General features: G+C 37.5%; 1 protein-coding gene across 4 annotated transcripts in view; it reads right to left on the bottom strand.

Moving 5' to 3' along the window:
- Positions 1-15879, bottom strand: part of LOC114704757 (sodium channel protein type 2 subunit alpha) — a 135639-nt gene that overhangs the window by 44509 nt on the left and 75251 nt on the right. For all 4 annotated transcript variants that reach the window (XM_028886564.2, XM_028888833.2, XM_028887339.2 and 1 more), the window contains exons 12-14: positions 10184-10531; positions 5910-6039; positions 1176-1414 (exon numbers count right to left, since the gene is read on the bottom strand). In XM_028886564.2, coding sequence (XP_028742397.1) covers positions 1176-1414; positions 5910-6039; positions 10184-10531 — 717 coding nt within the window. The remainder of the gene's footprint in view (positions 1-1175; positions 1415-5909; positions 6040-10183; positions 10532-15879) is intronic.

Raw genomic sequence — 15879 nt, 5'->3', positions numbered from 1 at the left:
GCTTTGTAAATAAATGGACAACTAAATTAGACTGAGCCCTATAACCAAGCAATTGAGTCTCAGCCAACTGTAGCAGCTGAATATCTATTAAACCGATCAAAAGCTTAGAGCTGCTAAAAAACCTTGACTCTAATTTCAAAGCATGATGATCAAACACAGGTGACCAATTCAAATCTAAGGTAAAGGACCACCATAAGTCAAAGAGGTTGTTTCTGTGTGAAATTTCCTTTCCTCGGGCTATACAAAGGCACGTATCCAATAGGGCAGAGCACTTTGAGGTAGGTCTCCTCAGGAACACATCCTGTTCCACAATATCTTTTTTCTCAAGTGAACTGTTAAATTAAAATGGTCTCCATCAGGAGGGTAAGGGAAGGAGAGGAAAGAAATGAAGTGTGTATGCTATTTAATGTAGAACTTGATATAAAATATGTGTTTATTGCACATATTTTATCATTTGACTCACTTGAGATCTATCAAAAATAAAATAAACAACACATACAGTGTGCAATTCAAATATAAGAAATGTATTATGTTCTAAGGTATTTGTTTAAGACTCATGAGCACTTAATAAGCATTTTATATTACATATAAGTATATATTCCCAAATTCCTAGCATAATCTTGCTTTTAAATAATATTTTCACTTATTTTTCTTGTGTTTTTTGGGGAGCACATATATAAAATGACATGTCAGTGGATAACTTACAGAAGTTCACTCTCTTTCACCTTTTGGGATCAAGTGTTCAATTTAGGTCATCAGACTCTGAGAAAAGCTTCTTTTCTTACTGAGCCATCTGGATGGCCCTGATTTTGTTTATGTTTCTTTCCTTGTTTGTTTTGAGGTAGTATCTCCCTATGTAGCACAGATGGCCCTAGAATGTATGATCTTCCTGCCTTTATCTCCCAATTGCTGGCATTACAGGTACGTGTCATTATGCCTGGTCATAATTATCATTATAGTAGAGAAGGAACTATTTCTAAATCCAATTACACTTGAATCCTTTGTACTATGTTTAAGTGTAGCGACCTACTTTTATTGTTTAAAAAAAAGGTGCAAGAGATTTTGGTGTCTTTGGTGAACATGGTCAATGAGTTCATATCTTATTTGACAGTAACACATAAAACTAATATAACATTCATGAACCAGTGGGAAGATGAGCCCTCAAGGAGTCTTACCAAATTCCCGACAGACAGCACATTGCTGAACTGCTCCGTCATGGGGTAATGCTCCATGGCCATGAAGAGCGTATTTAACACGATGCAGATGGTGATAGCCAGGTCAACAAATGGGTCCATCACTACCAGATTGACAAGGTGTTTTACCTTTAACCATGGCTTACAGCAGTCCCAAATCAGGCACATATTAGCAAATTTGTACCAGCAAGGTGGGCATTTCTGTCTGGATTCTTCAAGCTCTACGGAAGAAAAAGTAAATAAATCCATGAAAACCTTTTACTTTTTATTACTCGGTCCTGGGTTTAAGTTGAAAGTAATTCTTTAAAAATAATCTAAATGTATTTTTAAAAGATATGAAAATCTGATGAAAGAGCCAGAAAAAATTTATGAGTTTGTAGTCACAGAAAGGGTAGGTACAGAAAGGCTAATAAATTTCCCAGAGTTTCTCAGATAGACGTAGTTTCTAAGACTCTATCTGCAATACTGATTTAAAAAATTGTCTACAAGGCTACAAGAAACAAAATCCAGAACTTTAATTACTCACACGTCCATCTATATTCCAGATAGAACAAGGGTTGGGGTGTATTTCCAAAGGCTCCCCAGGAGACACCCTAACAACCTCACTGAGTCACAGGGAACCTCAGCCTCTTAGACATCATTGGAGGGATTCTAAGAAGGCACATTCAAGGGAATAACTCCTCTGAGTTAAAAAAAACCCTCTCACATTAATAAGGTTTTAGTTACATGGGCTTGCATGTTAAGTTCAACAAATTTAGTGTGCTCTCCATACATCAATTTAACCAGAAAGTACCAAAAAGGGGGGGAAATAATCAATTGAATAAACTGGGGTCCTCAGTGTCAGCATGCTAACACTTTACAAAGTGAGATTCAAGTACTATTAATAAAATACAAGATTTAATGCAAAACATTCATAGAATTCATACATTTATATTGGACCTGTTTATGTTACTATAGTGAAATCTGTAACTATTTTATTAAACATATGGCATAAAACTTCATGTTAAAAATGTTAAAAAAAAACATGCAGTGCTCTTAATAAGGATTTAAGCTGAATGGCAGTGTAGTATCAAACTTTCCTGACTATTGTCTACAAGGCTTTTTGATCACTTCTTATAAAATTAAGCAATTCAGAGACCTTCTCAATGTTACCTGTTTGGTAAACATTGACAATGACTTTTGGGGGAAAATATGAGGTAGAAAATTATCATTTCCATCTTCCTTTGGTAAGATGGTCACTTAGTGAAGTCTTCAGTGGGAAAGGATACCAAATCTCTTAGTTTCTGCCAATGCCATTGCAGAAGATTACCTGCTCTGCCAAACATGTGACCATGACCATCCCTTCTTCCCATTAACAGAAAGAAGTCAAGTACCCTCTTTTGTTCATTCCAGGGCATGTGATTTCTGACCAGTCACTTCAGCACTGTTTTGTAGAAACCAGGGTATTTCTTCACCACTGATATAGTTTACAATAACGTAAAATTTATAAGGGAGGAGACAGCATAGAAAATGGAGAAGCATGTTGCTAGATCTTTGTTCTGTTAAAAAAACATTTGCTATTTATTTATGCTATAAAATTTATCACTTTTTAAAATCAATTTATTTTCTTAACTCTGTTAGTGGAATTCTGTTAAAGCTAGACACTTTACAATTTCTCTTTGGATACTGAAATTCTTCAAGTGAACTTTGTATTTACATCTCTTACAGTTTTTTAATTTGGCAAACAATAAAGAATATTTCAGTTAAATAGGAGAAAAAAATCCCATAAGTAAAATTATTGTCCATTTTCATTTATTTAATATATGCATTATTACTTTATAGATTTTTTCAATACTCCCAAACAAGTTCATGTTCACATAGGAAATAAAAGAAGATCATATAATTTGCAACAAATAATAGAAGAGAAGCTGCAAATTTTCTGTCTATGTGCTATCAGAATAAGATTCATTTTAATTTATACAAGCTTTGATTTAATAGAAAAAGAAAAGCAAATAGCATAGCAGAGAAAAAAAAAAGAAATTAGAGAAACATTCAAAGGGAAAATTCAGCAGGTGCTGATGGTCTTGATTCTAGGAAAAGCCGGAGCAAAGTTGCCTTAAGTCTAAAATAAAATCATTCAATTATTAATTCCCCATAGGATATCTCCCACTTTGAAACAAGCGAAGCATCCAGAAGAAGACTACAACCACTTCTCCATTATTCCTGTGGGAGGTTCCCACCTTAGAGGCAGCGACAGCCAAGTTTTTAATCTTTTTAATTCTTCTCAATTTCTTCAGTACTTTTAACTTATTCCCCAACATACACATCACCCAAAGTGTGTCCATGAAACATTTCTATACAATTTTGCATTTTAAAATAAATTTTGCTCATCTTTAAGCGCAACTATTCGTTACTTTGGATAATGGAGAGTTGGCTGTAGTTGAAATGAAAGGAAGCAAAAGTTGCCAGCCGCATTAACAAGCCTCATTCATGAAAGGGAAAATGAACCAAATTTTAGAAGAAACCACATTTAAATAAACAGATAATAACTGCTAAGAAATCGCCCCATTATTAATGGGAACAGAACAGGACTGTATCAAAGTAAACTTTACTATTCATGCTATGTGCACAAGACTGCTGCCCCACAGTGTCATGTTCAAACTGTTCAGATGTAACTGAATAAGGAAATATCAGGCTTTCATTTTATATCACAAATGGGAAAAAAAAGAATGAAGTTTAACAAACTATCTCACTAAAACAAACTTCATTCACACAAAAGCTCTGAAGACATTAAAAACAAAATATTGTAGTCTGTTGCTTCCTAGGTTCTTCTAATTTCTAGAGCAGCCCACTCATTCTGACCAACTCCAGGAGACGTGTTTCCATGGAGAAAGATGTGTGTGTGTGTGTGTGTGTGTGTGTGTGTGTGTGTGTTCATTCTGAGCTCTGGATGTCAATCCATGGACAAGTCCAATTGGTGACAGTTTGATTGTTTTTTCCTTCAGTTATTCCTTACATTAGTTCGAACTTAACACTACTAGAAGGGCAAAGTGTGACTGTCAGTTCAGACTTACCCTGGCTCCTTCTCTACTTCCTGCTTTGGGGAGCAGCCATGCTGCTGACATCAGAAGCAGAACCACTGGCCCCTTCCTCTCAGTGGTTTTGCTATGGCAAGGAGCAGAAGACCAGAGACTCTTCAAAAGATTTACCTGGAGGGATAGGGAGGAGCAAGCTACTGGCAGCTGGGGGGAAGAAGGAGTGTGAGCTAGGCAGGCAAGGTTGGGGAAGAATGGACTAGAGTTTAATATTCCATTGAAGCCAATGAAAAGATCAGGACTCTGAGAAAATTGGGTCTTGTACCAACATCTTGTCTATGATGACAGAGTCATCTATTACGGTCATTTTTTTCTGGTTATGACTTTCAGGATTTTTGATACTGAGATCATGAGATTTTTGCATTATGACTGAAAAATATTCTTTCTAAGAATCTACCCAGTCGCTGAAGAAACTAAAATTGGGAAGGGAGATATACTGGGAGGAGGGCCAGGGAAGAGGAGGAAGGGAGTGGAGATATGATTAAGATACAGTGTATATATCTAGTAAAATTTGAACTGAGTTTTAAAAAATAAAGTCATGCACACACTCATTTTTTTCTCACCCATATGCTCCTTCTTAGCTTTCTCTTTTGACTTACATATTCAAACACACTTTTACACATCTGGGAATGGGAATCAGGGAGACTTGTGAAAGATGATGAGACTGAATACACTTTATATGAAAGGAGAAAGGGAAAATGAGGAAGATATGAACAACCAGGGTGGGGATTATACATGAATACATTTTAGATGAATCTATTTTCTATGTACTGAAGTTGACAGTTGTTGATTTCACTTACAATATAAAAACCCACATGAATTTACAAAAGTAGCACGATAGAACAATTAATAACCATAGCATCTGTTGACGGTCTTCAGCATGCAAAGTACAGGACTGCTTTACATGGGTCGCCTTGTTTAATCCTTATAATAACTTTATACCTAAACATTACAGTCCACATTTTGGCAGAAAAATGAAATTCAAATCATAAATTAATACATTTAACCTGTGGTATAGCCTGTAAGTGATAAAATTAAGCTGTTTCCCAAACTTTCATTTTGGTAGTATGAAAACCAGACTTATAAATACTATGCTAGCTATTCAGATATAATCTTCAAGCAAAGTAGAAGCTGATATAATATTTCATCAGAGATACATGGATGGAGACAGGGAGAAAGAAGCAAAGAACAAAAGTAGAATTGTAAAATTTTAAATATAGCTTCAAGGAGGCATGACACCTTAACTTACACTTTTATTTATAATTCTGGTTGAGACAATAAATTTTATAAAGTGTTATCTTGTTATATTTTATAGCTTGTCAAATGTGTCAGCACCATAGCAATAAGCATAAATCATTACATTGTTACTAATGTCATCATCAAGCTTCAAGAGTTTAGAAATTAAGCTCTGACAGCCGTATTCCAAATGTACCTTGAATCTGTAGCAGTTTCCAGGAGGCTTGTTTCAAAATCTACGCAAAACAGTAGATTCCATGTTCTATGCACTGATTTGACTTTACCTTTCAAAAGAAGTGGTGGTGTGGTATTGGGTTGGAAAGTATTGCCTTGAAATTTAGGCAAGGAGTTTCACATCATTACCAACCTACTATTAAAGGGCGATGGTGTGGAACTTTTGACATACCTTCCATTGTGTTGGTCAAAATGCTGGCCATACTCATTGCTCTTTGCCTCGAAGGGTCTTCCAACAAGTCCATGGATACATGGTAAGAACTGGACTTTCTCTTTCTTATTTCTGTTTCAGTAGTTGTGCCCTTCAATTCCAGACAACAAGACAATCACTATTCTTGGGTAACAAACCTGAAAGTACTCCATTTGTAGATGCTGCTTAACCAAGAGTTTACCATGCTTGCTTTCTGACATGTAAGCAGTGCCTTGCTTTCTTATTGCTGTGGTAAAAAATACCAAACCACAGCAACTCAAGGGAACGATTCTTTGTTTTGGCTCACAGAAGGTTCAAGTGGGTTCAGCGCCCCCTATTGCAGGGAAGACACGGTGGCAGTCAGGGAAGGATATGGTGGAAGGAATAGTGGCAGCAGTAGGGAGCTGGCTTGTCACATCACATCGGCACTCAGGAAGTGAGCAGCAAGCGGGACCAGGCTATGCAGCCTCAATTCCCACCCCCAGTGACTCACCATCTCCTTCTGTTCTCCACCCACTAAGGTTTCACAACCTTCCCAAATAGTGCCACCAGCGAGGGACCAATGATTAAAACGTGTGAGGCTATGGTGTATATTTCATATCTAGACCACAATAGTTCATGGTGACATTTCTAGAAGTAGCACATGAGGATTGTTTATGAAAGCCCACCAGATCCTCAGTCTTCTGGGTTGCCCAAGTTTGCCAGAGTGAGCTTCCTCCATGCTAGCAATTGAGGTTGGAAAGACCAAAATTAATATGTACTGGATAAACTCTGAGCATCTCACCTATTTCAACCCCCAACTTCAAACTGAAATGCATTGTTCCTGATGTTCCCAGGTTCGGCTTTTATATCTTTACAGACAGATGTGAAAAAAACCTTCATTATACAATATACTTCTATAATAGTTCCCTTAAAATGTGATGCCCACATGTAAAACACTTCTGGTTTTTTGAGACAAATATCATTTGCTAATATCTCTATCAATTTTTTAGCTAAACTATCTTTTCATATTATTCTTATGAAACAACTCTGTTTACAGATGAGCTACCTAAACATTGAAATTCTGAGGACAAACCAATTGGTGGTGCTTTGGAGTTTAGCAATCATACCATGACTCAATTCTTCCCTACTCTAAAGAAAACTTTCCAGGTTTGGAAATGGGTAGAAACATGTTCCTACCTCAGGATGTCAAACATAAATTTAACTGTCATAGGACAAAGGGAAAATCTCAAGCATTTCAAATGCAGGTCTGGGTGAGTTGACCATAAATAAGGTACTCTCAGTTCTGTGTTTTTGCCATTGCTTAAAGAGCAACTTGGCTGCTGCTTATTAATCTGAACCTCACTGTGATGTGAGCAATGAACATTACTGCTGTGTTTACTGATTTGCATGATCATGTATTTTCAAAACTGGTTTCCACTCAACTGATGTTATCATGAATGGTGATAAAGACCCATCCAGTCACCTCAACTTGACTTCAAGATAAAGAAGAAGTTGAACCAAAAAGAAAAGAGAAAATACCTCACTGAAAATAAAACTATTAACGTAAAGATGGGCTCACAAAATGGAAATATTTTACTTCCTCAAAGAGGAACACTTTTTTAAAGAATAATGTAGAGGTCAGATAAATGTCATTCCATCTCTTCTGCTTTAGGCAAAACTACATTCAAAACTCCAGATCTATGTACGTTTTGATGATAGATTCCAAAATCCCTAGTGATTACTCAGATAATTGCTCTGAAGTTAATTGTCTCAATGCAATATATGTGTAAAGAACAGGAAATAGTGTGCTTTGGGACGAGCCGTTTGCTCGCTGCTGTCTGTTTTCTGTTTGCATGTTCCCTCTGCAGGATCCCAAAGCCTGCCAGTTGTGTGGGTCCCTTCAGCTCCTTCCACAGGACAGAATCTTGCCCCAAAGCATTGACTTCATTCCTGAAAGAATGCAGGTGTGGGAATTTGCAGATTATCAGGGTACAATAGGCTTGGCTTCAAACTAAGCCCAACGGCCTTTATGTATTCTACCTTTTCTGATAGGATACACATATGATGATTAATGCCAGGACAGTGCTGATATCTGGATCCATACTTATATTCATGCAACGACATTGGGATTTTTATCCCAGTGGTATGGAGATCTATGATAGAACAACTTCTGTATTCAGGAACCATGTGGATAGAATGTTTCTTAAGAAAAAGATTTCCAGGGCCCCTCTTCATAGCTTCAGTCAGAGTAGTTCTGCGTGTAGGTAGAAAAATTGAAATTTCCATTTCTGAGACTCATTCTGAGAAAGCTTAAGCACAGCTTAAGAAACACAGGTTTGTTCTTTATCTGCCCATCAAAACAGTAGCATTCCAGTACTCCATAAATATTTTGGAACTGGCTTCATAGTAGCTTGCTGGAATAGCACTTGCCTGCATGCATGACATGTCTCTGTCTCCAAATGTCTTCCTCACTTTCTTTTATCAGTGTTTCCATTATAGAGCTTTCTCACATTCTACATTAGGGTTATTCAAAGACATTTGATTTATTTGTTGGTTTGCTTTATGTGTCTCTGGTATTTTAATTAAACTATGTTTTAATTTTTGAGAATTTAAAAATAAAAAAGAAACACTGTTTTAGCCGGGCAGTGGTGGCTCACACTTTTAATCTCAACACTGAGGAGGCAGAGGCAGGCAGATCTTTGTGATTTTGAGTTCAGCTTCACAGAGAAACCCTGTCTCAAAAAAACCAAAAGCCAAAAAATGAAAAAAAAAGAGGAAACACTGATTTAAATGTATTTTCTTCCTTACACATCTCTTTTTCCCATTTAAGAAAATTCAATGGAGTGTTGTATTTCACTATGAGTGGAATGTAGTAGGGCCTGTAGCCAGCACACCTGTAGCTGGCACACAATCTTAGTGCCACCATGCACAGGCCTCAGTTTCCTCCTCTGGAAAATGGAGATAAATTAGTAAATATTATAATGGGTGGTTGTGAGGGTTTAATGTATTAGCTCTGCAGTGTTCTGGACAATGTGTTGTGGATAGCTGGCTAAAATTATTTTTCTAAGGAGACGTGACATTTCCTTGTTATTCTTCTTGTCTGCTTCACAACAAAGTTCCACCACTTTGAGGCTTGCTATTTTTCCAAGATACTTGGAAACTTCTCCAGGAGAAAAAGTTTAGAAGAGACCACGGGATATCAATGATGAGCAACAGCTATTGTAAGAAATGACTGAAAACTAACTGGACCATTATCATGGGATCCTACAGGGCTTGTCCCCTAAAAAAAAATGAAGTTACGTAAAAGTAATTATACAAAGGAGATTTTAACCCAGCTCAGGACACTGTGATGTGATCAAACAATATGGCTGGAGTATTTTATAAAGGTCAAATGACATTTTATTTAATGCCAACATGAAGAGTGTCTTGTTTTATAAGGTAACCATCAATGGTGAATCCTGATATACATTATTAAGTTGAAAATCTTTTATATACACTTTATTTGGGACAATTTTGCATATAAGAAGTAATAATATGAAAGTTGAAATCCATTAGAAAAAGTCTAACAGATGTACAGTAGCTGGGTCATTTGAATTGATGCGGGAGGTGGGGAAAGGGCATTCTATGTAAAATGGAGAGAATTGTGACTAAGGGATTTAGATATAATTAGTGACAACCTGAGAGCAAGTGGAAGTGTGAAGTTGTTTTAAAGGAACAGGATGGCAAAACCTTTGAAATGCTTAATTATATAATCATGCACATGAATTTCTTAATAGTTAATCATATTGCCAGCCTGGTGGTGCATGTATTTCATTTACCCAGTACTTGGGAGGCATAGGTAGTCAGATCTTTAAGTTCAAGGCCAACCTGTTCTACAAACAGAGTTTCAGGGTAGCCAGGACTACACAGGGAAACCTTGTCTCAACAAATAAATAACAATGATAATATAGTAATAATAATAACAATAATAATAATTACATCTTTGCACAGCAAAAATGTGGTTTGTCTTTTTTGTTGTTGTTGTTGTTGAATTTCAAGCTATAGTAATAATAATGAACAAATGCTTCTATGGAACTCCTTGTATGATCTTAATTTGTTTGAAGGTATAGAAGGCTTTGACAAGATAAATCTATAGCTTGATAATACCAAAAATCTCTTTGCCTTGGAAAAGATGCAGGAAAATTATTGCCTGTAGAAATCAAACCCCTCATTCCTGAATGCACTAGTGCCCCTTTTCCTTCTGTGGCTTTGGCTGCTGTTTTAATAGGCCTTACCTCTGGTAGTAGCTGCCCTACAGGAGATGTGAGGGCAGAAGGGCCTCCAACCAGAGACACCACGCCATTGCAGTCCACTGCACTGTGCATCTTTCCATTCATGGGTAGAGTAGGTATTCCTCGGGAGGCACGGCTGGCCTGGCTGACATTGCTGGGACGCCTTTCTCCATGTCTGTGTGGCACAAACAGGGAGTCTCTTCTGCTGTCATTGTCCTCGAATGTGCTGTGTTCATCGTCTGCAAAGTCATTTTCAGAACCAATATCCTTCACTCGACCTTTGAAGCTGAAAAGGCTTGCTCTACTGTTGCGTCTTGGAGAGAAAAGGGAGCCTCGGATGCTCAATAGAGACTAGAAACAACCAAAAGAAACAAAACAGATGAAGGGAATTAAGAACCTGCACCCAGAAGAAAATGGCTTGACCTGCTGGTTCACAGCTGCAGGCCACCTCAGGATAAATCACAAGGCACGTGCTGAAGGTTCCCTTCCTGTGCTAGGTGCTCACCCCTTCCATTTTACTTTCCCCCTTCTTCCTTTATTTTCCTCCTCTTTGGTCATTTTCTTTGCCTTAGTACAGTTGAAAGCACTCCCACAACATTGTCTAGTCTTATGGCTGATGCCTGAAACAGCAGTACTTGCTAAATCGTTCTCTTAGAACTGAATTTCACTTAACAATTGAATGAAAAGTAATTAAACACACACCTACATTTAGGCCTTTTGAAGCCTAAAATAGATGCAGTAAGAGCTCACCAGTGACCACACCCTGAGGCAGATTCTCTCTAGAGGAGAATCAAAGCTTGCTGGTAGACCTGCATAATTATAGTACAGGAGCAGTTTCTCTCCCTCCCTTTGCATATTTTATAATGGCCTTCATGAATAAATTAAACAAATCAAGCTGAAATAACTGTATGATTCATTTCCTGATTTCCACTCTTCTGTCTCAGGAAATCCAAACAACACCATAATAGCAAAAAAAAAACCGGTTTTCAACTGAGAATCTGATTATAGTCACTTACCATTTTCTAAATGATAAGCCTGTCTCTACATCAAGTTCTTCTTTTGACCATCATTGCCCAACAAGAAAGAATTGATTCCTCTATGCTAGTCTGTTTATAACCTCTGTGACCAAATGCTTTCACTTGACCAATACTCATTTCTCTGTTGTTGAAGCACCTTGTACCTTAGGAAAAGGTCCTCAGTTCTTGAATCATTTAGTATGTGGGGCAACAATTCAATCCCTGACCCTAGAAGCAGGGCAACATCTCAGGTACAGCCAACTAGAGCACTTAATACCTGTAATATATAGAATGGTTTAGAGAGAAACACGGGGTGTTTCTTGGCCCACTAAGAACCTTCCTTTTTTAACTGTTGGGAAAGGGAGGTGCTTTTTCAACTGGGGTTGTTGAGATTACTGGATCTAAGAGCTACAATGGCATCATGCCACACACATAGGAGGAACCTGGGCTGACATATGAAGAAAGATATGGTTAGGCCCAGGTCCCTGTATATGACGTGCCGTCTTAGTCACTGTTCTACTGCTGTGAAGAGACATCATGACCAAGGCAACTCTTATGAAAGAAAGCATTTAATTGGGGACTTGCTTACTATTTCAGAGACATAGTCCATTATCATCATGATAGAGAGCATGGCAGCATGCAGGCAGATAGTGGAGCAATCACTGAGAGTTACATCCCAATTCATAGGCAGAGAGAGAGCCTGGGTCTGGTATGGGCTATTGAAACCTCAAAGCCCACCTCCAAAGACAGACTTCCTTTAACAAGGCCACATCTAAACCAATAAGGCCACACCCCCTAATCCTTATAATTCTTTCAAATAGTTTCACTCCCTGGTGACAATGCATTCAAACACATGAGCTTATGGGGGTCGTTTTTATTCAGACCACCACATTCCACTTCCTTGTGCTCACAGACTTATAGCCATATCAAAATGCATAATGCATTTAATCCAACTTCAAAAATCTCCATAGTCTATCACAGTCTCAAGACTGCTTAATATCCAAAGTCCCAAATCTCTTCTGAGACTGAAGACAATTGCACCCCCCCAAATCAAACCACTACACTTGCATAAAACTACACATAGATATAATTCAAATAATAATTCTGTTCTTTCTTTAAGCTATTCTGTATTATATGTCTATAATTATTAGTAGAAATAAAACAAATTCCATAACTTAATATGATGAGTTTGATTTTTTTTCCTCTTGGAAGAATTTAACCAAATAAAATTTTGTACCTATGATGTTCTTATATTCCTTGTCCACTAAGTATTATTCCAACTTTATTTTTAGATAATCATCTTTTCTTCAAAGATCTTTGTAATATCTATAATATATTATAAAAATGTTAAATATTCTTTTATGTTATGTGTCTATTTATTATTCACAAAAGAATAACACTTAAGAAGACATAATTTGTCCCTCTGAACAAGTTATTTCTTTCTGTCCTTAACCCTACTCCTTACCCAACTGTCTTAGTTACTTTTCTCTTGTTGTGATAGAACACCATGACCAAGGCAACTGATAGCAGAAATCATTGATTTGGTTCCAGAGAGTTAGAGTTCCTGATGGCAGAATAAAGGTAACAATCAGAAGGCAGCACAATCAGAAGCTGAGAGCTCACACCTCCAGCCATAAACAGGAAGCAGAGAGCATACTGGAGATGGAGGAAGGCTTTTGAAACCTCAAATCCCACCCCTAGTGACACACCTCCTCCAACAAGGCCGTACTTCATAATCCTTCCCAAATTGTTCCACCAAATGGGGACCAAGTATTTGAACACAGGAGCCTATGGGAACTGTTCTCATTCAAGCTACCACTCCAATCCTATTTATCTTAATTAATAATCTATTATTTATCACTAACTTAAAAAGAGAGGTATAAAAATAATTAAGCCATTTCTGGTGGCGCAGGCCGGTAGGATTTGCTGAAGGAGGCAGAGACAGGTGGATCTGGAGTTCGAGGACAGCCTGGGATACACATTTTAGCCAGGCGGTGGTGGCGCACGCCTTTAATCCCAGCACTTGGGAGGCAGAGCCAGGCGGATCTCTGTGAGTTCAAGGCCAGCCTGGACTACCAAGTGAGTTCCAGGAAAAGGTGCAAAGCTACACAGAGAAACCCTGTCTCGAAAAACCAAAAAACAAAACAACAACAACAACAAAAAAAACCAACAAAAATAATTAAAAGGAAATATAGTAAAATTAATGTATATGTAGAACTTTTAGTAGAGTTTATATGTTAACTTGAAGTACATCATAGATGAATAGAGGGAAATAATTTCAATAAAAATTCACACAATGTATCCATTCAAGTCCAGAGTTTATATATGATGCTAGCTATATTACAAATAACCAAACCACATCTTTCTCCATATGTCAGCCCAGGTTACTTCCTTCTGTGTGGAAAGATGCACACTGTAGTGTTTAGAGCCAACAATCTCAACAACCTCAGTTGTAAAGGTACCTCTCTTTCCCAAAAGTTGGTAAAAGGTAAATTCTCAATGGGCCAAACAGAATCCCATTCCTCTATTTGAACCATTGCTTACACTACAGACATGCTTACAATGATTTCATAAACTTAGAGTAATAAAATGCTATGATGTAAATTAAATGAAAGATAACCAAGAAGACAAACCCTCTCCACCACTGAATCTCCAAAAATACAACTCCTGGCTTATCACAAATATAGACGTCAATCATGACACTATTGTAGCCTATGAGACCAGCTCCCAGGACTGCTCCAGGATTGCAAAGAGAAAGCCTCAAAGTAGCAGGACTTAGAAGTAATTCTTATTTATCTGAGGGAAACGGCTCATACATGTACTGGTAATCATTCTCTTTATTTTTCTCAAGCTTCTCTCTCTTCTCTCCTGTTCTATCTCTCCCTATATACCTCCCCAGGAAAGCAATGTAAAAAGTTACATTTGAGGGGAGTAAGTAACCATGACAACAAGCTGCTGAGGAATTTGTGCAGAGAGTTAGGTTTTTATCAGCCAGACTTTTAGCAAGTGGAGAACTAGCACCAAAATTGCTTTATGCCTGACCTTGGTTCTACAATAAGACACCTAGGAATTTGTCCTTGTGTATTATCTATGAAGGTGTAACTTATGAGGCATTCAGTCTAGTTTCAATTTTCTCTGAGGCCTAAAATCAGCTAATTGTATGTAGCTTGTCTTAGAACTGAGAAGAAATTGCTGTTTTCTTTATGTCAGTCTGAGTTAATAATATAAAACAGACTTAAGTTTCTTACAGTCCTTGTGGAACAACAGACCTAATTATGAAGCATATCTTAGTATATTTTCTATTTATCATAATTATACAGCTTAATGATGAGTCATCTTTACACAGTCCACAGACATAAGTGTCCATAAAATTGAGATGTGATCATAAGATTACATGTACATGTTATATGGGATCACACATTGCAGTGCAGGTGTTGGGGAGATACCACAGCTGTTTTTGTACATGTGAAATTACAAACAGAAACAACAGTGTTCAGAGTCTGTGATTCCGTAAGCTTTGCTTGAATGGGGTTCTTCCATCAGAGGATTATTCATCTGGTAGGTTGACACCCGAACTATCAATTGCCATCTTCTGTATATTCCTGTGGCCTCTGGTAAAGCCATTGCTACCAGCAGCTCTCAGCACGACACAAAGAGGTGACCTGATTCTTAGAAAAGTTTCAAAAGAAAATATCCAGATTCCCTTGAGACTTGATAGAGATTGCACTCTTGACTTTCTCCCTTCTTCCCTCTCCCACACTTAGAAGTCAGAGATGTCTAAGAAATATTTCACATCTCCACCTACTCTGCTGTGAAAATGATAATCTTGCAGGGAAAGCTTATATTATGTATTTTTCAGTATGAAAGCAGAAGTGGTTATCAACATAATCTCCTATTATAAAGGAGTCATTATAAAGCACAGTTTCTTAATAGTTTGTGATCTATGACCTTTGAAAATATCTCACAAAACTAAAGAGGCTCTTACCATTGTACCTAGGTAAAATTTCTTTACTTGGTTGACATTTTCAGTATTACTTCTTTCAAAGTGGGGTTAGTACAACATCTGGGTTCTCTCTCTCTCTCTCTCTCTCTCTCTCTCTCTCTCTCTCTCTCTCTCTCTCTCTCTCTTTCTCTCTCTCTCTCTCTCTCTCCTTCTCCCCTCCCATCTTGTCCCCTCTCTGTCAGAACATAGTCCAAGATGGCGTCCTGTGAGGAATTTTTGAGTTCGTGTGAAAAAATCCCAAGAAACCAAGGGAAGAGTCTTGTGACCTCAGTTTCTTCAAAAACACGCAATTGTTCTTGGAGTATTCTTTTTCATCCTACCCAGCTGTAGGTTTACTTCAGCTTATTAAAGTGAGTTTACTTCAGATTATTCACTGCACTTGGCTATTGTTATTTGTTTATATGACTATGAAAAAACATGTTTTGCTGCTTGCAGCTTGCCTGCCATGTATGACTTGCCTTTGTGAGTGTCCACTTTACTCATGTAACTTACTAACTATTTTGTTTAAAATCAGGCAAATATTTTAAAAACAGTTCATTGTATTTATACATATTGCTTAAGAAACAAACATAAAAATGAATGAAAAATGGCAGGTCATTTACGTCAGTGATCTCTTACAATGTCCAACCAACTGGGAAACAGACGCAAGGAGAGGTGTACAGACACTGGAAAGGAAAAGC

Source organism: Peromyscus leucopus, chromosome 4 (genome assembly GCF_004664715.2).
Source record: "Peromyscus leucopus breed LL Stock chromosome 4, UCI_PerLeu_2.1, whole genome shotgun sequence".
NCBI lineage: Eukaryota > Metazoa > Chordata > Mammalia > Rodentia > Cricetidae > Peromyscus > Peromyscus leucopus.
The sequence above is the reverse complement of the archived record's forward strand: the minus strand, read 5'-3'. Positions and strand labels throughout refer to the sequence as shown.